This window comes from Pelodiscus sinensis, chromosome 8 (assembly GCF_049634645.1).
Source record: "Pelodiscus sinensis isolate JC-2024 chromosome 8, ASM4963464v1, whole genome shotgun sequence".
NCBI lineage: Eukaryota > Metazoa > Chordata > Testudines > Trionychidae > Pelodiscus > Pelodiscus sinensis.
The window spans coordinates 57,633,161-57,657,696 of NC_134718.1; the positions used below are offsets into that span (position 1 = coordinate 57,633,161).

The window sequence follows — 24,536 nt, forward strand, 5'->3', positions numbered from 1 at the left end:
GCCATAGAGAGGCACTTCTCACCTGGCCCCAAGCTGCTTCAGTGAGAGAGGGCTGGGGTAATCCTCTCTCCAGGGACATCTGCATAGTGAACTCCTGATCCCCAACCTCATCCCAGAGCAATAATTTAAATGAAGAACGTACATTTTCATTTTATTTAAAAAAGAATAGTTAAGGGCCTAAGTGACGCTGGGTAAATCTAGTAGGTGAAAATATCTTCTCTCTGTTGGTATGCACACAGTAAAATAATTCACACGCATACAGAGTGCTATGCAGTACAGACTATATAGCTGCTTAGCACAGTAAGAATCTTTGTTCTTCACATGTAAACTAACATTTTCTTTGGGTTTTATAGACTAAAAATCTCAACCTAAATATCTATTTCTGACAGCCACATAGCAAACAGAACTTTAAAAGAAAAGATTAATACACTTTATGTTTATAAAAAACAATACATGTTTGTAAATACAATTAATTAAAGAATGGTATTAATTGCAAAGAAAATTAAATGAAATATACTTAATCTGGAACAAACTGAATTTGTTACCTGTAGAAAAGGTATGCCTGTTCTTTCAATCGCTATTACACCTACTGTCTGATTCACTTCAAGGTCAAGAATCAAAATTTCTCTGGGATAGAGTAATAACATGTAGTTTCTTTTGGAAGGTAGATATGACAACTGAAGACACTCATTCAGTGTTACAGATTCAGCACTGAAATACACATATTAAGCAGTCTTTACGAGGAGTACAGTAAGTAAGAGCAGCTTTAAAGAGGTTTTGATATCAACATATTTCAAACTCATAATGAAATTCATATCTGGATGGTAATGAATTGAATGCAGCTAGAAAGGTCAATTTCCAAAGAATGCCCATTTCAACAACTAAGATGGTTCAAATAAAGTATCTATAACTATCACAACTCAAAATACACCTCCAGAAATTAACTTGAATATGCAAAGCCTGGAGAAATGAATAAGTTTATGATGCTAGGAAAACAAATGTAAAGGTTTCCATTTCAAGTAAAAGGCTGTCCTACTGTGAATAGTGTTAGCAACTGTAACATCTACAGTAATTCCTTGCTTAACACATGCTCGCTTAACACGTTTTCGAGATAGCACGATTTTTTTTTTACGGAACATTTTTCGAACACGACCCATCCCCTCAATAACACAATTTCCCCTAGCAGCCAGCCAGTCGCCAGCAGCTGCACGGGGCTTCCCCTGCCTCCCTGCAAAGTAGCAGAGGTTCGCCACTCATCATGCCGTTCCCCGGCGACCCCCTCTGGCCGGATGCTTCGCTCCCTCTTTTCCGCCCCCTGCTTGAAGCCGGTGGCTGGGTTTCCCCAGCTGGCCAGTCACCTGCAGCTGTGTGGGGCTTCCCCCTGCCTCCTTACAAAGAGGCGGAGGTTCACCGCTTGCTGCGCCGTTCCCCAGCGACCCGTCTTCACCGGACGTGAAGCATCTGGCCAGAGGGCGTCGCCGGGGAACAGAGTGGAGAGCGGTGAACCTCTGCCGCTTTGCAGGGAGGCAGGGGAACTCCCGCGCAGCTGCCGGCGACCGGCCAGCTGGGGAAACCCAGCCGCCGGCTGCAAACCCCCTCCCCTATCCTTCCCTTCCCTTCTCCAGAGCCAAACACATCCCCTCCCTTCTATAACCCAGTCTCCTTTCTCCCCCAACCTTATGTAACAAGCTGCTAACAAGTGCAGGCTGGAGCTTCGAGCGCACATGCACTTGAAACGCAATCCCCTCCTTTTCCATGATTTTCAATGGGAAAATTGACCCGCATAACACGTTTTCACTTAGTACGATCATTTTCTGAAACGTATCTACCGTGTTAAATGAGGAATTACTGTATTGGTGTTCATGAGAAATCAGCCTTACTCGTGGACTTCATAGCAATTTGAATATAACGGTACATAATTTTTTATTTTGTAAAACTAAAAACCAGCCTCACTTTCAGAAAACATGTTAAAGTTGACAGGAAGCCGTTGATAATGCTCCAACATTATTTCAGCCTCCTTCTGACTACAGCACTATTAACTAGGGATTTTAGAAAATGATTAATTGAATAACTGAGAAACCACATCAATATTTAGTGGTTACACAATTATTCAATAGTCTCTGGGGACAGGACTAGCAGCCAATGCACTTCCGGTTCCACTCCCGAGGAGCCCCCTGCCACCCTCTGCTGCTGCCTCTATATTAGAAGTAGCAGCGCAGGGTGGTAGCAGCCCTTGTTCATGGGAGACCCAAGCTCCCCACAGACAGAGGATGCACCACTATCCCAAGGAGCAGCCTCTGTCCATGGCGGGCCAAGCCTGAACATGGATAGTTACACTTCACATCAAGTTGGATATAACATATTAAGTTGGAGATAACTAAAGTACTGTTCATAGTTAAATCCTTAAAGAGGAACAGGAACAGTCTCATAGCAAACTGGACCCAGGAAAAGACATTTATGAATAATTGGTATTTTCTTAACTGCCTTACTTCCGTCTTAGGTTATGTCTACATGGCAGCGTTATTTTAGAATAACTAATGTTATTCCAAAATAACATAGTCCGCATCTACACATAAGCGGTTATTCTGACATGTCAAAATAATGTTGAGCTGGAGGACTACTTACTCCGACTCCTGTAGCCTCATTGTATGACTGATCCCTTATCCCTCGTGAAATGAGGTTTACAGGATCTTTCGAAAAAGGCTTTATTTTTCGAAAGATCAGCCTCTAGATTGCCACTTTTCTCCAACAAAGCTCCGTGCTGAAAAAAGCAGCGGCCATTTTTATGCTAATGAAGCATACGATATTTAAATCCCCGCTTCATTAGCAATTTCGATGTGCCTAATCTACATCTCTCTGTAGGCAGAGAGGTATAGTCTAGATACACCCTCTAAGATTATTTTTAGAAAATACTACATCATAAATCAACTCAACTAGTATTTACAGGATTTATAATATGAAAGAGAAAAAGTTATTTGAGCACAAAAGAAACACTTGCAACTTACCTTGGTTTTTCATTAGTGATTAAAATTTTGACTTTATCAAGGGCCTTTTTGGCCCCTGTAGCAGCAACCAACTTGTTATGAGAAGGACTGGAATGTGGACTAGAGATGTAAACTTTTTTACCCGAGCTGGCAGGAGCCTTGGAAGGAGAGAAGTCGGAGATGAACACTATGCCCTCACTGGTGAGCACTGTACCAAGAAAAAAATTTTTTATTATAGCAAACTATGATGTGCAATTTTATTATGGTGCTTTAATGTAACTTTTGGGTGGAGAAATGGTAATAGTTTTAATGATATTGAACTGGCTGGGAAATTCGCGATTTTAGCTAACAGCAATCTTCTAGTGAAAGAGCAGCAGATGGTCCATTGCAATTCACTAGAGGCCACAAAACTCAGTTTTCAAAAATAAAGTCTGCATATTATAAAATACTGTAGAGATCATTGACAGAAAGTTCTTATTTGTCCTTTCACATTAGTTCAGTACACTGATTCTCAGTCATCAACTATTCCTCATTAAGTTTTGCAATACAAAAGGAAAAGTAGGGTTACCCACAAGAAAAAGTCCTCATTGACAATTTCATGTAACATTATTCTCTCAGAACCTCTAATTATAACATTCACATGATTGCATAACTGAACTCAACCTTAACTATTGAGCCATGACTGACATCGCCATAATTTTATATTATATATGTGCACATATATGCACCCAAATGTCCTTCCTTCAGTTTGGGTGTGTCTACACTGCACTGTTATTTTGAGATAACTAGCGTTATTTCGAAATAACAATGTGAGGGTCTACACAGACATTCTGTTATTTCAAAATAATTTCAAAATAATGGATAGCTTATTCCAAAATCTGTAAACCTCCTTCCACAAGGAATAACACCTATTTCGAAATGAGGTGTGTAAAGACGCTCCACTGCTGCTATTTTGAAATAGCCCACCAGGGCCATTCTATGTTATTCCTCCCCAGTGCCTCCTCCTGCAGTTCTAAACTGAGATAGCACATCTACATTAGGGAAGCCTGCCTCCGACTAATTTTGAGGCTTCCCTGCAGAGTAGATGTGCTATTTTGAAATAAGCAATTTCAGAATAACTATTCCAGAATAGCTTATTTTGAAAAAGCCATTCAGTGTAGGCATACCCTTTGAGTTCCATGGAGGGAAGTAGAAAAATACAGAAACTATACCCAATCTGGGGGGGAGAGGGGGAAGGAAGGAGTACTGACAGAGCTAAATTCAAGAATGGAAATAGTGATTTCATTGTTCTCCATTTGCAACTGCAACTAAATTTTTCACAAATCTATACTTCATCTCCTCTGATATCTGGTTGCTTTTGACACTGTTGAAAACCCTCCTTTCCAAGGTCCCATTCATTCTTGGTTTCTTTCTTCTCAGTCATTCCTTTATCTGCTCTTTTTGTGGTACTTCCTTCCTCCCTATCTCCCATCTAGCAATGCCCTGACATTAGATCATTCTTATGCGCCCTCTTCAGCTATTCTTGAAGTAATCTCATTACCACTTAAGGCTATTGTTTCAGGTTCTTTGCAAATTCAGGAACAATGCTGGATCCTTCATCTCACACTACCAACAATGGCAGCTTTGACACCAGTTCCCTCTCTCATTCACAGTTATGTGACTTACAGGTAGAATGATCTCCCAGCTTGCTAAATCACCAACTACACAATTGAATCCTCTTAAGATTCACTTCAACAATGCTCGCACAATGTGTAATGTTACTAAACAAACATCTATGAAATTATCCCCTCTGAATTTCATAGTGCAGCCTGCTTTCTAAATGAGGGTCACAGAGGTTCTAAACTTCTTGGGGCAGGGACCATTTATCTGTATTTGCACTATACCAAGTACACTGTCAGCAAAAAACAAATACCATAAAATAAGAAATTCCTTTTGTACAACAAGCTTACAAGTTAAATGTGAAGGATCAAAGGGGTCAAATGAAAAAGAAAGGATGTTTTCTGCATAGCTCTTCTTCCAAAGTTTAGTGCCTGTATCTGCATTCCATAGTACAATGTAGTTTGGTGGATGAACAGCAAGTAATAAATCCCGAGAAGCATCTTGATTCCAAAGCCACTGCATGTCTGCAAAAGAAAGAATCAAAGAGTGACTTATTAAGCGTACTACACTAAATATTTCATGATTTTTTTTTTTTAAAAATCCTCTTATTGCATGAAGGTTTTTTTGCAGTATTCATTGATAATATGTTCTCTTAGTCCTGATCAAATGAAGTATACATATTTGAAACAATGTATTTTAATTTATAACATAAGAAGGACCAAACTGGGTCATACCAAAAGTCCATCTTGCCCAGTATCCTTCCCTCCAACAGTGGGCAATGCCAGGTGCCCGAGCAGGAAAGAACAGAACAGGTAATCAAGTGATCCCTCCCCTGTCACCCATTCCCAGCTTTTGACAGGGAATAGGGACACCATTCCTGCCCATCCTGGCTAATAGCCATTAGTGGATCTATCCTCCATGAAATATTCTAGTTTTTTTTTAACCCTAGACTCATGGAATACTACAACTGTAAGGGACCTCGAGGGGTCATTGAGTCCATTCTCCTGCCCTCACAGCAGGACCAAACACTATATAGATCATCCCTGACAGATGTCTATCCAACACATCCACAACCTCCCATGGCAATTTATTCCAGTGTTTAACCCCCCGACAGGAAGATTTTCCTAATGTCCAACCTAAACGTCCCTTGTTGCAATTAAGCCCATTGCTTCTTGTCCTACCATAAGAGGCCAAGGAGAATAATTTGTTTCTCTCTTCCTTGTAACACCCTTTTAGATACTTGAACACCACTATCATGATGCTTCTCAGTCTTCACTGTTCTAAACCGAAAAAACCTATGTCTTTCAGAATTCCCTAACAAGTCATGTTTTCTAGACCTTTAATCACGTTTGTTGCTCTTCTCTGGACCTTCTCCAATTTCTCCACATCCTTCCCGAATTGTGGTGCCCAGAACTGAACACAGTACTCCAATTGAGGCCTAATCAGAACAGAGTAGAGCGGAAGGAGGACTACTCGTGTCTTGCTCACCACACTCCTGTTAATGCATCCCAAAATCATGTTTGCTTTTTTTGCAACAGCGTCACATTGTTGACTCATATTTAGCTTGTGGTCCACTATGACCCCTAGATCCCTTTCTTTAGTACTCCTTCCTAGACAGTCGCTTCCCATTCTGTAAGTGTGAAACTGATCATTCCATCCTAAGTGGAGCACTCTGCATTTGTCCTTATTAAACTTCATCCTATTTACCTCAGACCACTTCTCTAGTATGTCCAGATCATTTTGAATTTTGACCTTATCCTTCAAAGCAGTTACAACCTATCCCAGTTTGGTACCATCTGCAAACTTAATTGTACTCTCTATGCCATCATCTAAATCGTTGATGAAGATATTGAACAGAACTAGCCCCAAAACAGACCCCTGTGGAATCCCACTTGTGATGCCCTTCCAGGATGATTGTAAACCGTTAATAACTACTCTGTGAGAACAGTTATCCAGCTAGTTATGCACCCACCTTATAGAAGCCCCATATAGGTTGTATTTTCCCAGTTTATTGATAAGAAGGTCATATGAGACCGTGTCAAATGCCTTACTAAAGTCTAGGTATACCATATCCACCGCTTCTCCCTTATCAAGAAGGCTTTATTTCCTATCAAAGAAAGCTATCAGATTGGTTTAACGTGATTTGTTCTTTACAAATCCATGCTGGCTGTTATCTTATTTTCTTCCAGATGTTTACAGATGAATTCCTTCATTATCTTTCTTGGCACAGAAGTTAAACTGATTGGTCTGTTGTTTTTATAGATGAGTACTATATTTGCCCTTTTTCCAGTCTTCTGGAATCTCTTCCTAATTCCATGACTTTTCAAAGATGATAGTAAAAGGCTCAGATACGTCTTCTATCAGCTCCTTGAGTATTCTAGGATGCATTTCATCAGACCCTGGTGACTTGAAGACATCTAACTTTTCTAAGTAATTTTAACTTGTTCTTTTTTTAAAAAAAAAATTCATTTCCACTACCATTCGCTATGTTTCCAGCCTACGGAAAATGTGGAATCTCTGGAGATATTTAAGAGCAGGTTAAATAGACATCTATCAGGGATGGTCTAGACAGTACTGGGTCCTGCCATGAGGGCAGGGGACTGGACTCAATGACCTCTTGAGGTCCCTTCCAGTTCTAGTGTTCTGTGATTCTATGTTAGGCATCCTGTCACCATCAAACTTCTAGGTGAAGACCAAAACAAAGAAGTCCTTCAGCACCTTTGCCACTTCCAATTTTCCTGTTATTGTTTCTCCCTCTTCACTGAGCAACAGACATATCCTGTCCTTGGTCTTCCTCTTGCTTCTAATATACTTATAGAATGTCTTCTTGTTACCCTTTATGTCTCTAGCCAGATTAAACTCATTTTGTGCCTTTGCATTTCTAATCTTGCCCATGCATATCTGTGTTGTTTGCTTATATTCATCCTTTGTAATTTGACCTAGTTTCCACTTTTTATAGGATTCCTTTTTGATTTTAGATCATGAAAGATCTCCTGGATAAGACACGGCAGTCTTTTGCCATACTTTCTATCTTTCCTATGCTGCAGAATAGTTTTCTTTTGAGCCCTTAACAATGTCTCTTCAAAAAACTTCCAACTCTCTTGAATTGTTTTTCCTCGTAGTCTTGCTTCCCATGGGGCCTTACCTGCCAGCTCTGAGTTTACTAAAATCTGTCTTCCTGAAATCCGTTGTCTCTATTTTGCTGTTCTACCATCTACCATTCCTTAGAATCATGAACTCTATGATTTCATTATCGCTTTCACCCAACTTGCCTTCCACTTTCAAATTTTCAACCAGTTTCACCCTATTTGTTAAAATTAAATCAAGAACAGCTTCCCCCCCGATAGCTTTCTCAACCTTCTATTAAACTCCTGGACTTTACACATCCTTTGGCAAGGAGTTGCACAGGTTAGCTGTGCACTGCAGGAAGAAAAACTTCCTTTTGTTTGTTTTAAATCTGCTACCTATTATTTCTTTTGGTGACCCCTAGTTTCTGTTGTAAGGGAACAAATAAATAACTTATTTATTTAAGCTGAAAAGTCCCAATTGTATTAATCTCTCCTCATATGGCAGCTGTTCCAAACCCCTAATCATTTTTGTTGCTCTTTTCTGTACTTTTTCCTATGCCAAAATATCTTTTTTTAAATGAGGCAACTACATCTACACACAGTATTCAAGATGTGAGCGTACCATGGATTTACATAGAGGCAATAAGACATTCTCTGCCTTATTCTCTATCCCTTTCTTAATGTTTTCCAACATTCTGTTTACTTTGACTGCTGCTACACACTTGAGTGGATGTTTTCAGAGAGCTATCCACAATGACTTCAAAATCTCTCTCTTGAGAGTAATAGCTAATTTAGACCCCATAATTTTTATGTATAGTTGACATTATGTTTTCCCATATGCATTACTTTGCATTGATCAACATTAAAATTCATCTGCTATTTTGTTGCCCAGTCACCTAGCTTTGTGAGATCCTTTTGAATCTCTTCACAGTCATACTTAGACACTGGTTTGACAATGAACGAGTTGAAAGAACCAAGAAATGGCTAGCACCATATACTAGCGCATACACCACTATTAAACTTCCTGCTCCTCAATAGTGGCAATACCATATCTTAAAATAAAACAAAGGACTACTGTGTTTCAAATTATCTTTTTGGAATATGAGTCCTGAGCTCAGGAATAACTTCAAATTATCATTCTATAGTATGTATGCAAAAGAATAACTATATTGCTAAAGTGACATGATTAGTCACAAGAATGTGGAGTCAACCATATTTTTCTTTGACATATCAAACCAAATTATTCAAGGTATCCTGTCTTATAACAGTAGGTGAAATTACCTAACAGGGAAGGGAGAATCAGATGGGTTACAGAACAATGGAGTGGACAGATGTTTGTACATAACTGTATAATACATATCCTCCTTCAGTAGAAGCTATATTTACTTGTTTTCATCCCACTCCTTTTCACCCATTTCCATTCAAAATTTCCTTTTCAGATCTAAATACAATCTTATTGCTCAATCACTTTTGAAAAAATATTCTAATGCAGACAGCTAAAAGTAAGGGGTGAATCTGCACTGTCAAACCAAAATGGAATCTGCAGACTACTCTGAAGTTTTGTAAGACGGTACCTAAATCCCTCAGAACACAAATGCAATGTTTCTAATAGCACACGTAGAATGAAAATAACAAGTTAGGAGCTCTCAATTCTTCTTTCCATTAATATTTAATTTGATTGCTCACTTTAACAATTGACACTTTTTTATGTGCCAGAACCAACACAAAAGTTAATACAAAAGTGCTGTAAGAATCTGAACAAATCATTTTTGTGAAATATCAGATGACTTTTAAGGGTTTCTAAGCTGACAAGAAGAGCTCATTATCCAACTCTGAAAATTTTTAGAAGATGGTTTTCAATATGTAATTCCCTCCCCCCCTTTTTTTAAGACAGAAAGATGGATGCCTTCCAATGACATTGAGAATATATTTTAAATCTATCCTGCTGGAGAATACAATATGCCATTATCTACTCAGCTGAGTGAGAAGGACTTTTTTTTTAAAAAAAGCCAATGACCAATATTCAAACTCAGCTAACATAATTAGTATCCTTGTATTTATAAAAATAATGCTCTGGAATTTTCAAAAACCACTCGGCACTGGCCTAATTATCCTAACACTGCTCTGACTGAAATCCATGGAAAGACTTCACTGATCTCAGTAATAACGGAGAGGTCAAGTGACTGGACTGAGACTCAGGAGATCTGGACTTAATTTCTCACTTTGCCACAAATGGGTGGGACGGTTGACAAGTCATAATTTCTCTCTACCACAGTTCCCTAGTCATAACATGAGGTTATTCCTTCCTTTTCCCATCTTTCTGTGTTTTGCCTGTTCATGTTCTTCAGGGAAAAGAGTTATTAACTGAAGAATGCCCTGTCTGGCTCCCATCAAGCTGACAAAGTTTATCCATACCCAAGCGGAAACGCCTAGGATCAAAATATATAAAATAAAAGGACATTTTGTACATTTTGTATCAGCAATTCCCAAATTGTCATCTGTGAAGCACTTGTTAAGGTTGCACAGAGAATTGGCAGGTCACACAAGTGCTCATTTCCAATGGTTTCTATCACCTTCCATTCTCTTGATTAGAGACTGGAGGTCTGTAGAAGCAGACAGAAAGAGGAGGAACACACTAAAGAATAAAAGAATAGCCATACTGAGTCAGACTAATTGTCTATCTAGCCCAGTCACCTATCTTTCAAAAGTAGCCAATGCCAGGTGCCTCAGAAGAAATGAAAAGAACAGGCAATTGTCAAGCGCTCCATCCTCTGTAATCCACTCCCAGTTTCACATGAGGTGGCCTCCCAACCGTGTTGGCTAATAATCCTCCATCAATTTACCTGGTTCTTTTTGAGACCTGTTAGTTTTGGCCTTCACAATATCACCAACTACTTGTGTCTCTTATAGGCTATTAGTATAGGACAGGGTTTCCAACCTATGGGTTAGGACCCAAGAATGGGTCGCCATTACATTTCAAAAGGGTCGCTAAGTGTCTCCTCAGGTGGCTCTGCCTCGCCTCCTCCTCCCATTTTTGAATTGCTTTGGGTCACCAAGTCTTCCTGAATTGTCAAAATGGATCCCTCTGGAAAATGTTGGGAACCACTGTGTCTAGGAGCATCTTTAAAAGGACCAAATGTACCAGTGGGGCTGGAATTGCCAAACTACCAGCAGGAGAGAAAGTCCAGGATACCAGAGGGAAAAGAGAACTGAATGACTAGATACTACTAGAAACAAAAAAGTGCATGCAAGGAGTAAGGGAAGAAAGGAATAGAACACCTGAGAGAAAGAGCCTCAACAGAAGACTATTAAAAAAAATAATACTCTCGTTGCACTAAAAGTGAAAATTTTCTCAATATTACCTTTCATCATACGTAATTAAGGTAAGGATCAAAGGAATGTTTTGTGATGACAAGAGGGGAGATGATTTATGAAATAATCTCTTATTAAGATGTGGTCTACACTATGAAAATTTTGTGAGTGTCCTTTTCTAGATGGTGGCATGGACTCCATGGCATGGAGACTATATTCAGGAGTGCTGGTAGGAGGTGTTTGTATTGCAAAACATACAGATTGGTGCTATATAATCAGAAATTTGCTTTAAGCAACATGTAAAAAGTCACAATACTAATTAAATTAACTGAAGCCAACAAAAGCATGTGTAAGCCTTGCTGTATTTTATCCACTTTATTTTATGCATCTGTTTTATAAACCTTGCTAAAGAAACAAAAATCTAATTTGTTAAAGTAGCTTTTCAGATAATACAGTTACAGATAAAAACAGGAGTCGGGAAGGTGCCACAGAGAGTTTGGGATAAAAAAAAAGCTTGGAGGCTAATCAACTTTTCCCAGAAATGTACCATGAAAACTTCATTAAACAACGAAACCTCATTTCTGAGTTTTATTTCAGAAATAAAACAAAATCCTAATAGGATATAGGTAGCTCTTTAAATCTCTCTCTCTTTTTTTTTTCCCTCAGGGTTTGGTCTGATTTTAAAAATCACAGGCAAGTGTAAAAGATGCCAAAATATGTTTGCACAGAAACCTGTTTACTGAAAAACTCCCAACAAAATAAAACTGCAAGTTTCTTTTAGCAATGAGACTCACGCACAAAAGTTGGTCTTGTAAGTCCATATGACCAATAACAATAAAGTAGTTTTTAATTCAAGAACTTCAACCTGCTGACTGACAACAAAACAAACAAAATGCCAGGTAAAAAGAAGGTTGCTTCCCACTCCCATCACTAAGTCCTAGAGCACCTCTGGAGTCTGCCCACCTATCTATCATACCTATTAGCAGGGCTCGACAAATAATGCAAGAATCCAGAAGAGCCGGGTTCGGGTGATCTGTGCATGACAATGAGCTCTAGGACAAACAACACTTCCACAGGTTATATAGAGCTGGTTTCCATGACCTCCAAAACTAAAGAAGTTTGCTGAGGGAAGATAGAAGGACGTAAAAACATCGCACCAGACGTCACTGGTAATTGCAATTATATCCAACACAACATCAGGAGCCTGTTATCCAGCACAATCCTCCATATGTCCTAGCACCAACCACATCTACAGTTTCATATGGATTACAGCCCACAATTTTGTGTGGCCAGAATAGTCTGTGAAATTTAGGTATGCTACACATTAAGAAATTAGGTGGTTTCTGTGTCCTGGGTGGAAAAAAGTTGAGCGCCACAGTATTAATCTATACTCATTTTTATTTTTTGAATAAGCACAATAAAGAACAATCCAACTTCTAAGCAAGAATTATTTATGTATGGCATTCTAGGTATTTTCTATCACTTCCCATTGCAGTGATACAACATGCACATGTATATAGCACTGCCAACAAAAAAAAAACAAATACCTCTGACATATCCTGTCCACTGTAACCAAAAATCAATGATCACCTGCCATCTAAAAGTCCTTCCTCTCCTGCACTTTCACTCATGTCAAGCCCTCTCCTATCAGTTTCTTCAACTCCTTCCATATTAAATTCAAACACAATAGCCTCAACTTCAAGACTCTGCCCAGTTACATCCAAGTACACGTTGGATCTCCCTGGTTTGGCATGTTCAGGACCTGACTGGTCCCAGATGAGAGATTTTGCCTGAGCAGGGGAAGTCATTTCAGGCCCTCTACTGCTGGCTCCCCATTGCTGCACACTCCCTCCTTCCGCCCCCACCATGAGCTTCTAGGCTTCCTGGCTCTCTCTCCCCTACCCCAACCCCCAGTAGGCCAGCTGAGCCGCATGCCATCTCCTGGCCCCTCTCCAGTCCAGCTGAGCCGCACACTGGCTCTCACACCCACCTTTCCCTGCAGCCCAGCTGAGCCGAGTGCTGACTCCCTGTGCCCTCTGCTCTCCCCACTGCAGCCCAGCTGAGCGGTGCACCGGTCCTGGCTCCCCTCTCTCAGCCAAACCTAGCCATGCACTGGCTCCCATCTCCTTCCCTCAGCAGCACGCCGGGACTCTCTGTTCCTGGAACATCCATGATCATGCCAGCCATGGACATTACCGGACCAGAGAACCCTGGATTTCAGAGGTGCAACCTGTATGTATCAGCTCTAGTTCCCTCTTATGTTCCCCTCATTTGCTGCCATTTGCCTGCTTCTTAATACTCCCTTTGTGTCCTTTTCCAGTACATCGTATTGCTTTTTCTATACCAGCTCCTATGCAGGAAACAGCATTCCTGTGCTTGCATGCCAAGACAGACATAGGTACTCAGACAAACGATATAATCAGGCAGGGCCCAAGGCAGCATGTTGTGGTTGGCTGCACTGCGCCACGCGGTCCATGTGGCCAGGCAGCTCCCAGCAAGCAAGCAGCCAGGCTGGCAGGCACCGGGCAACGCAGGGCCCTAAAGGCACGGGGCCCAAGGCAACCGCCTTGATCTAAGGCTGGGCCTGGATATAATAGTTTAAAATAACAAAGAAACATTTATTCCTTATGAACACACAACCCAATTTTAATTTGTCATATTTGTATGCTTGGACTCTAGTGGCTATATAAAATGCATTGTAAACAAGAATACAGTCAAATGCGTGATTAACAGGACTGTACTGTTGTACAAGTAATATTACTGAATTCTGAGCTGCATTAAACGCCCAACTCAAAAATAGGGTGTTTTATTTAGTGTACTGCATGGATGTTTATCAATAACAAAATACTTCTTAACTTAAAGCACTTTTCATCACAAGATCTCAAAACATTTTACAAACCACATAACAAGCCTGCTGGAAGATAAGTATTATACCTACCTTAAAGATGGGTAAACAGGAACTAACAAGGTCAGAGAATAAGAGGCAGGCTTGTGAATAAAATTCACACTTGCTATCCAATGTTCTCTCTCAGCTGCAGGGCAGCACAATTTCACAGGTGATTAATCAGCCCCACCCAGTCAGAGACTCAGGGCTCCAGGAGGGAGCCAACTGACTGGGTGGGGCTGATAAATCACCTGTGAAGCTGGGCTGCCACAGCTTAGAGGGAACACTGGTCCTAGACTCCAGATACCAGTGCAATTAGTAGATATTAATTGATCTGGAGCATGTGCGAGGCTTCCAGGCAAGGACCGAGCATTGGGCAGTCAGGCGAAACGCCCCCCGTATGTCAGGGTACTGACTTGGGAACCGTTATGACGGCAATACAGCCTACTGACCCGACCCCTACCTTTCCGCAAATCGCGCTCCGAGAACATGTTTGCACATCTTAGCCAAAAGGCCGAGAAGCGATTAATATTGCCTCTTACAATACAATTTACTATATAAATAGCATATAACTTTTGTACCTTGGATTGGTTTTGTATGCTCCTGTATTTCACAGCGAACTGTTCCTGTTGCCACATCCCAAACAATTATCTTTCCAGTGGCATCAGCAGAAGCTAAGCGTAAAGAATACGGAGAACCAATATTGTGATGGTAGTTTTCTTTAGCCCATTTAACCTGAAGATATTAATAAAACCAATTAAAATAAATATATATAACAAAGACAAGTATTTAATACTTTTTCTTTTGAAAACACTAAATGGGATACAAACTATATGAAACAAACACCAGAAAATTGTGTAACAGTGACATTCACGTGAAATTACTGCAGTTTAATAAATAGAAACAAACTGGCAACTATTGTGCAAGTTTAAGGATTTATGTTTGTCCTGTATATATTACCACTGTGCACAGGTGCATGCTCAGCACTAAAAATTACACAAATCAATATTTTTCTGCATCCACAGTTAATAATAATTAAATATAAAAATATTGAGAATGTAATGTTCCAAGTTAAGGAAATTCCAAAATTAAGATGGAGAGAGAGGGAGGGTAGGGGGAGGGGTAGGTAGGCATTTATTTATTTATTTATTTCATGGGCAAAGCCCACTTCCTCAGATGAGAAGAGTGGACAGACCAGGACAGTTATCAGATTTGTCACCTAAAAAGAATGACTCAGGAGTAAGAATCTCCCTCACATCCTTTGCAGAGAAGACCAAAGCAAAGAATTTATTAAGCTTCTCTATCAAGGTCTTTTTTTCTTTGAGTGTTCCTTTAGCACCTCCTTTGTTCAAGGGCTCCAGTAACTGTGTGTATTTAGAACATCTTGCATTTGTATGTAAATACTTATAAAACTTGTAAATATTTAGTTGTCTGTTTTCATGTGATGCAAATGAATCTGACTCTCTTTGTTTGACTTTCTCTTCAGTTCCTACGTATACTTTATGCACAGAAGATGAGAGACTGAGCAAGTCTTTGGAAGGAAAAAATGGTGAAGTTTAAGCAGAGGCATGCAGGTGTCTGCAGACAATGTGCTGAAATACTTAACTACTTATTTCTTGGCTTTTAACAGTTTTAACTGCTGGGGTAGGCAGTCTAGTATCATAATGCAAACAAGATTTTTAGGTGAAAAATCCTTGTAAATGGAGCTTTTCCATGTTATTTTCTTTGTAATAATGGTCTCAAAATATGTTTCTTATGTCATTTGCAACTGTAATAGTTATTTAAATTTTTGTGGTAAGCAGATTTTTTTTAAAAAAAAATGAAGCTCAGGAACTGAAGAAAATTATTTATGAATACCTCTAGAGAAGTGTGAAAAGATCTTGGCCAGTATAATCATTTCTAATCTTCAGAACAGAAAAGAAAAAATTCCACTACTCTGTTTTTCCTCATAAATTAGTCATTTTCCTGGAGTCTGCTCAAGTTAATAAATGTGATGGTGGTTTTGAAAAATCATCTAATAAATTATATAAAATTGTAGCTTCCTGTTGAAATAGCATAGCATCACAAAGTTAGCACGAAAATATAGCTATCCTGAAGCAGTTACAATGATATCATTAAAAACAAATAGTGCTGTAGCACCTTTGAGGCTAACAAAAATATATACTATCATGAGCTTTCATGGGAAAAAGCTCACTTCATCAGATGATGAGCTGGAGTAGAAATAACAGAAACCAAGTTATTATACCAAAGAAACAAAGTACTTGTCAATTGTAGGACTGGTGATAATGAGGCTAATTAAATGGGCTGGATGTGTCCCATACTTAGCTTTTGATGTAAAAATGAAGTGATCAAGGCAGAGGAGACTGTCTTTATAATGCAACATCCAGTTAATGTCTTTCTTCAAGCCTGGTGAAACTGTCAAATTTTAAGATGAATATCAATTCCATACTCTTTCTGTAATTGGTTGGTGAAATTCCTTTGTAGAAGAATGGCTATTGATTGTCTGTGCAGCTTAAAATGTTTCCCTATAGGTTTGTGTGTGTTTCCATTTCTGATGTTTGACTTGTGTCCATTTATCCTTTGTTGTTGAGACTGTCCAGTCTGGCCAATATACATGGCAAACGGGCATCGTTGGCACTTGATGGTATATATCACATCAGGGGTTCATACAACCTCATATCCTCTAAAGTTATGGCATATGTGGTTAGGTCCTGTGATGGTCTCGCTTGCATAGATATGTGGACAGAGTTGGCAATGCGGTTTGTTGCAGGGGTAGATTCCTGGGTGAGTATCTGAGGTGTGATATGTGGCTGCTGGAAAGTATTTGCTTCGGGTTAGTGGGTTTTCTGTAGGTGAGGATTGTTTTTTTCCCCAAGACCTGTGAGAATGAGAGATGGTTTTCCAGGACAAGTTATAGATTGTCAATGATGCACTGGAGGGGCTTAACCTGGTGACTGTAGGTGATGACAGGTGGTGTTCTGTTATTTTCCTTGTTGGGCCTGGATACTTTTCTGGCTCTATCAATCTGTTTCTTCACTTCCCCAGGTGGGTATTTAAGTTTTAAGAATGCCTGATAAAGATCTTGTAGGTGTTTCCTGTGGGGTTGCCATGTATTCTGGCAGCCCTACGAAGATTGTAACTGGTGCCAGTATTGGCTCACAGGTCACACTCTTATATCCTTTGTATTTACCTATAGCTCATGGCCAGGGTTAAGGTCAGCCCAATACATGTTTTGGGTAGAGTATGCTAAGATGACAATCTGCTCCCACAAAGTGGGTGTCATTCACTGTAATGACAGAGTACATAATTTTCAAACATATTCTGAAGAATGATTTGTTGTATTTTCTGTTACAGTATCTTGCCATAACTAAAGAGAATAAAGGCATTACAAAGTATTTTAATATACTTCATAATATACAGGTACCCAAATAGCTACATGGGTTGGCCATAGATATATTTTGATACCTTTCTTTTCAGCCTTCATTTTCACTTTGTGTCAAACTGCAGGACCATCTCTAAATTGCACAAAAAACACCTAGATGTCATACTCAATTTAGAACAGTTATCACATTGACTATTTGTATGGTTATTTACCAACCGCTTCTATGTGTCTATATCCCGTGCTCGATCCACTGTCTACCAGGATAATATAATTTTGTTCAAATTTTGGCCACATTTTTTTTTTATAATTTCCACATATATAATACAATAGAAAAGCTTTAATCCAAGTGTTCATGTAAAAGAAATGTTTTGCCTTATATGGAGAAACAATATGGCACACAACTTAAAAAGCTGTTTCAGATATTGACATTTAAAAATTATTCTTATCAACAGAAACAAAAATTTAGATATTTTAATCAATAGGCAAGAAAATGATGGATCTACAATTATGTAGGAAACTCAGTTGATCATTGACAAGCTACTGCTCCAAATCTGGAGACTAAATTCGGTCATTAAGATGTGACTAGAAGGATTCTTGTCCTGATTTAGATGCAAATTTTAACTTTTCGGTAGTTATCAATGCTTCCAAAGCAACATAAAAAGGTTTAATTTTACAATATAAAAAACCACAAGGAAAAAGCCAAAGAACCTGAAGAAACATCAATATTACAACCTATATGGTTGTCACCCCACCAAAAAAAAGGGGGGTGGGATACTCTTCTACAGCTATCTACCTCTGTTTCAGCTACCTATATCTTCAGAGACTTTAAAGGAGATTTATTTCGGTTAATTTATATGCAAGTGCAGAGGGTCCACTATAAATAAATCACTTGAACACTGCAGATGGTATTCTGTATCTCACTCATAAATATGCTTGTCTCCAGGAGCAAAACAGACCACTATCTTATACAGTACCAATAGCCCCATCTCCCATAAAAGACTGCATAGGAGGTATAGCCACCATTCCAGTACACAGGCTAGACCAGTGTTTCCCAAATGTTGTTCTGAGGAACCCTGGGTTTCTGTGAAGTGAAAATAAGGGTTCCATGAGAAAATTCCATTACAATAACATTTTATGATTACAAAAATTAATATTATTGATTTGTTTTTAAATATGTGCAATTAAACTAAATGTTAATCTCATGACCTTGTTTAGCATTTGTTTATTATTATCTTTCCTTATTTGTGCTCTACTTTTTCAGCTCGATATTTGAGTGTTATTAGGGTTCCACAAAATTCTTTCAAGTTTAAAAGGGTTCCGTGGCTAAATAAAATTGGGAAACACTGGGCTAGGGTATAAGACAAGGAAGAGCTGAACTGCAGTCTACAAATCTGCTCTCTGCTTGATGGATAGAGCAGAGACTGGGAAACTGAACTGCACTCTCCTTCAAAAAGTGTCCCACACAAATCCTTATTCAATCATTTTTCAGGGAGTGACATGAATTTACTCTCCAGTCCCAATTTCTATCTAAAAGATCTTTTCTGGGAATTATTTTGGGGACATACTAAGGTCTATGTTATGTTGGAGGTCAGACTAGATCAGTGGTGGGCAATCTGCACTCCACTGTGGTTCTGTGGGTAGCCCACCATTTCCCATGAGCAGTGTTACCAAATTATGCTGGTTTTCATACACATAGGCTATATCTCCACTGGCGGGTTACTGTGCAAGAACGGCCGTTATTCCGGAAAGCATCCACACTGCCCACCTACTCTTGTGCAAGAAGATTTACAGTACGGAGTGGTAAAAGAGGACAACATGCACCAATTACTCAGTGTTAATCCACCAACACCGCATGGTTTCACAAAAGATCAAAGCGATGTGCCTTTTACCAGGCTCTAAAGGTTGACAAGATCAAGCTCTGATGAAACTTCTGAGCTGAGCAATCTCCCGGAAAAGATACTTCATCCTTTCACCAAGACTAGACAATCCACAGATCCATTATGAACTCTTTTTATCGATTATCTACCTTTCATTTTCTTAAGATTTTCAAAATTATTGATAATCATGATTAAATGATGACTTAAGAATTAGGGATGTAAGCAACTAGTTGACTATCCGATAAGCAAAAGGTTATCGATAGTTGACACATTAGTTGACTAGCCACTCCCCCCTCTTGCTAATAGAAGCAGCAAGTGGGGATAGAGGTGGGGTGCAGGGGAAGCCGGCTTGAAAGCCGGTTCCTGTAGCTCCAGCTCTATGGGAGGGTGGCAGGAGCACAGTAGCAGCGTTTCACCTTTTAAATGTACAAGAGTTCCTGCTGGGGCTCTTGTACATTTCAAAGCAGAAATGCTGCATGAAGCCTTGGGCCACTGGGGAGTCCTGGGAGCCCTGGGGAGGGCTCTTGTACATTTCAAAAGTAAAGCACCACCAGGAGCGCAGGTCCAATGGAGGACTGTTTGAGTCCCCCACTAGCCCCATGCCCCAATGCTCTTGTACATTTCAAAAGCAGGGAGCACGGGGCCAGCAGCAACTGTTTGAGTCCCCAGCTGGTTGTGCTCCTGCCTTTGAAACATAGCAAGAGCCAGCAGGGCCCTTGCTACATTTCAAAGGCAAAGGCGCCCTTATTGACTAATCGAATAGTCGATGCAAATTACACTGACTGTTCGATTAGTTAATCTAAATTTAACATCCTTACCTTAGACATCAAAGGGGTCATTTTATTCCTTAAAGATTAATTCCCTAAAGATTAATACTAGATTTTGTGTGAAAGCCAAATTAAATAAAATGGTAGTTATTTACATTGAAAGTCAGAACACACACACACACACTCTGAAGAATCATATGAAACAACCTGAAACAGATAACTCACCTTGACAACATTAGTTTTGTGCCTTTCCAACACTTGTACAGTCTGGGCAGTATTGGAATCAATCACCAGTACCAGGGACTGACACCCATATGCAATCAAACCTTGCCACCCCCTGGAAAAATAGTAATAGACCATTAGTGAGTGTACTCTGATTTCACAAGGTTTTTTTTGTTTAACTGTAAAGTCAAACTAGCAATAATCTATAGTGCGTAAGAGTTTCTATAGCTGGATTATCAACAAAACTGATATTGTGCACAATGAGTAATAAAATAAAGCCAAACTACAGCAACCTGGTTATTTCTGATTGCCTCTATATCACATACTTTTAAAAAAATCGTTGTCTCATTAAAACATTGTGTTTATTATGACGTAGCAGCCAATATTAGCTGTTTCATCATTTCCTTCTCCCTTACATTCTGCATATTTATTTTACCATTTTTTTAAATTAAAATAATTTGGGGGCAAGAAGCATGCCTTCCTGTCTGTACAACATCAAGCTATCAGAAACACAAATAGGAAAAGCCACACACTAAAATGAAACCTGAAAACATTAAAATATATTCCAGAACTCTACAGGGAGTCATTTTTCAATGCCAGGCTAACATATGTAAGACGCCGTTTAAATGCTAAAAGGGTAAACTAATCCCTTACATAGTTTAAACCCACCACTTGTATCAGTAAATGGCATGTTCTTTGATAAACACACAAGATAATTCACACTGTTGGGAGGTGGGTTTCTTGATTAGCTGTTTTGTGGGAGAGGGAGGTGAAAAAAGGCATATTTCAAGAGAGTTCATTAGTAGTAAAAAGTTTCAGCCTATTTGACCTCAGAAAAGAGGATTACAATGGCAGAGAAAGACCACAAAAATATGAGGTTCAGCTAAATGGCTGGACACAAACAAGAATAAAAATGGAATCAAAGCAAGGAATCCAAAAAGGAACCAAGCTCAGAACCTCAGATAATGTCCACTGCTCTAAGAAAATTCCAAGGCAGCCAGTGTAAGGGAAGGTGCTGTTTTGAGTTAGAAGTTCTCAGAGGGTTGATTCAAGAAATTAAGCATGTGCCTGATTTGCAGTCCATCTGTTTAGTCTGTCTCAGTTTCACCAGCTACGAAATGGGTGTACTTTTAACCTTCCTGACACAGTCATTGATTGAATTAGATGGAGGGCATATAGGGCTTAGAACATTTTAAAAAAAAGTAGAGATGTAAAATCCTATATAATTGTTTAACTGGTAAAACAACCAGTTAACCATTTGAAGGAGGGGTGTGCGGGAGGGAGGGGTCTCTCTCACCCACCAATTGGCTGCAGCTATCTCCCCCTCCCCCCCAAACTGGGGAGCAGCCACTACCTCCAGCGCAAATGGGCCCACCGCAGACAGAGGCTGCTCAAGCTGGGATGTTGGAGCAGCGGTGGGCCTGCAGCAGGACAGGTTGCACCTATGTCCTGCCAGAGCAGCTCGTGCCTGAGGGGTGCACGGGTGTGTCACATGCAGGTGGACCCCTTGAGGCTGGAGCAGTCCTGTGCCTGCAGCAGGTGGGAAGCTGTTCTAGCCCCCACCGCTTAACCAGCTCCAATGCCTGGAGCGGAAAGCCAAGCCCAGCCAGACCCACAGCACAGGAGCTGCAGGAGGGTAAGTTCCAGACAGGAACAGACAAAACTAACCCCAAGGCCTCCACCTCCAGATGGTCGCAACAGGCCATAAACATTTACAAATGGGTCCTGAGCAAAAAAGGCTGAAAACCATAGCTCTTGATTCCACCACAATATAAATGTTTAAACAGACAAATTTCAGGATCCTGACCAAAGGAAGAAAGGAGAGTAGCAAAATACACACCCTGGACTTTAGAAGAGCAGACTTTGACTTCCTCAGAGAACTGATGGGCAGGATTCCCTGGAATGCTTACGTGAGGGGAAAGGAGTCCAGCAGAGCTGGTAGTATTTTAAAGAAGCCTTATTGAAGGCACAGGAAGAAACTATCCTGATGCGCAGCAAGAAAAGCAAGTATGTTAGGCAACCAGATTAGCTTACCAGGGACATCCTTGGTGAGCTTAAACAGAAAAAGGAAGCTTACAAGAAGTGAAAGCTTGGACAGATGACTAGGGAGGAGTATAAATATACTGCTTGAGAATACAGGGGAGTTATCAGAAAGGCGAAAGCGCAATTGGAATTGCAGCTAGCAAAGGATGTGAAGGATAACAAAAAAGGTTTCTACAGGCATGTTAGCAATAAGAGGGTGATCAGAGAGGGTGTGGGGCCCTTCTTGGATGAGGGAGGTAACCTAGTGACAGATGATGTGGGAAAAGCTGAAGTACTCAATGCTTTCTTTGCCTTGGTCTTCACCAACAAGGTCAGCTCCCAGACAAATGCACTAGGCAACACAGCACGGGAAGGAGGTAGACAGCCCTTGGTGGGGAAAGAACAAGTTAGGAACTATTTAGAAAAGCTAAACATACACAAATCCATGGGACTGGATTAAATGCATCTGAAGGTACTGAGGGAGTTGGCAAGTGTCATTACGGAGCCTTTGGCTATTATCTTTGAAAACTCGTGGAGATTGGGAGAGATTCCGGATGACTGGAAAAAGGCAAATGTAGTGCCCAACTTTAAAAAAGGAAAGGAGGACTGTAGTAAGTTGAGGGTCAGTAACATGGAGTCAGCAGGCCTGAACAGAGGCCTGTAACCTGAAAACAGCAACAGGCCCACAATCTAGTGAGCAAGACTTTGGTTCAGTAACACAGGAGCCAAGAAAGAGGCCCTATTGATAATTGTATGATTGTGTAAGTTAGGTCGAGCATGGAAGGACACAGGGAGACACCGTGTACAAACTGTAAGCTAAAGGGGAGTAACGGAACATCTTAATAAGAAGTGTCTTGGTACAAAGACTCCCTAAAAACTAATGCACATAACGATCTAGGTTCAGGACCGGGTCGAGATTGACAGCATGAATATAGCAATTAAGCCCCACTTCCATAAGGTGAGGGGTGGTAACCACGCAACAGAGGGTGGTAACCTGGTACGTAAAGAAGTGATGTAAGTTGTTTGTACCTGTCTATAAAAGGACACCACAAAGGATGCTCTCTGGCCAACCTTGGGGGGAGGGGTGCTCTAGGCGCCTGAATGGCAGGTGTCATTGCCTAAACTTACAGAATGCACAGTAGCTTAACTTTGACTAACTTCTGTTAATATCTGATATATGGCAATAGGCTTGTCCGGTGTTGGTACCTTGTCAACGCAGGCCATAGTACCCCGTGGTATAACATTGAACTGATCTCTGTTACCAACTGGTAGAGCTTCGCATTTGACAATAAACCTGCTCGACTGATTTCAAACCTTGCCTGCATCTGTCATTTCCGGGGCCTCTCAGAGATCTCCTGTGTTGACCCAAGTGCACGGGGTCTAACACTCTAGATAAAGGGAGTACCAATTGTTACACACGCAGCCGAAAGTTTATCATCACCGACGGAGTAGAGGTCCTGTCAGGAACATGCCAAGACGACCCTGACCAGACAACACTGACACTGACAGTTCAGACCACTGAAGGTACTGAGGTACAAGACACCGAGGTACAACAAGGGCAACCGAGGGAACTACAGATCAGTCAGCCTTACCTCAGTCCCCAGAAAAATCATGGAGGGGATCCTCAAGGAATCCATTTTGAAGCACTTGGAAGAGGGGAAAGTGATCAGGAATAGTCAACATGGATTCACAAAGGGCAAGTCATGCCTGACAAATCTGATTAGCTTCTATGATGAGGTAACTGGCTCTGTAGATATGGGAAAGTCAGTGGATGTGATATACCTTGAGTTTCCCACTATATTCTTGCCAGCAAGTTAAGGGAATATGGATTGGATAAATGGACTGTAAAATGGAAAGAAAGCTGGCTAGACTGTCGGGCCCAACGGGAAGCGATCAACGGCTCAATGTCAGGTTTGCGGTCAGTTTCTAGCGGAGTGCCCCAAGGATCTGTTCTTGAACTGGTTTTGTTCAACATCTTTATTAATGACCTGAATGAGGGGATGGATTGCACCCTCAGCAAATTCGCAGATGACACTAAGCTAGGGGAAAGGTAGATATGCTGGAGGGCACGATAGGGTCAAGAGTGACCTGGACAGATTAGAGGATTGGGCCAAAGGAAATCTGATGGGGTACGTCTACACTACCACCCTAGTTCGAACTAGGGTGGTAATGTAGGCAACCGGAGTTGCAAATGAAGCCCGGGATTTGAATTTCCCGGGCTTCATTTGCATGTTGCCGGGCGCCGCCATTTTTAAATGTCCGCTAGTTCGGACTCCGTGCCCGCGGCTACACGCGGCACGAACTAGGTACTTCGGATTAGGCTTCCTATTCCGAACTACCTGTTCACCTCGTTCCATGAGTATAGGTAGTTCGGAATAGGAAGCCTAATCCGAACTACCTAGTTCGTGCCGTGTGTAGC

General features: G+C 40.5%; 1 protein-coding gene across 2 annotated transcripts in view; it reads right to left on the minus strand.

The window, feature by feature from the left end:
• Positions 1-24,536, minus strand: part of WDR11 (WD repeat domain 11) — an 88,755-nt gene that overhangs the window by 61,309 nt on the left and 2,910 nt on the right. For both annotated transcript variants that reach the window (XM_075935350.1, XM_075935349.1), the window contains exons 2-6: positions 20,099-20,210; positions 14,429-14,582; positions 4,934-5,107; positions 3,006-3,192; positions 546-711 (exon numbers count right to left, since the gene is read on the minus strand). In XM_075935350.1, the coding sequence (XP_075791465.1) occupies positions 546-711; positions 3,006-3,192; positions 4,934-5,107; positions 14,429-14,582; positions 20,099-20,210 (793 nt within the window). The remainder of the gene's footprint in view (positions 1-545; positions 712-3,005; positions 3,193-4,933; positions 5,108-14,428; positions 14,583-20,098; positions 20,211-24,536) is intronic.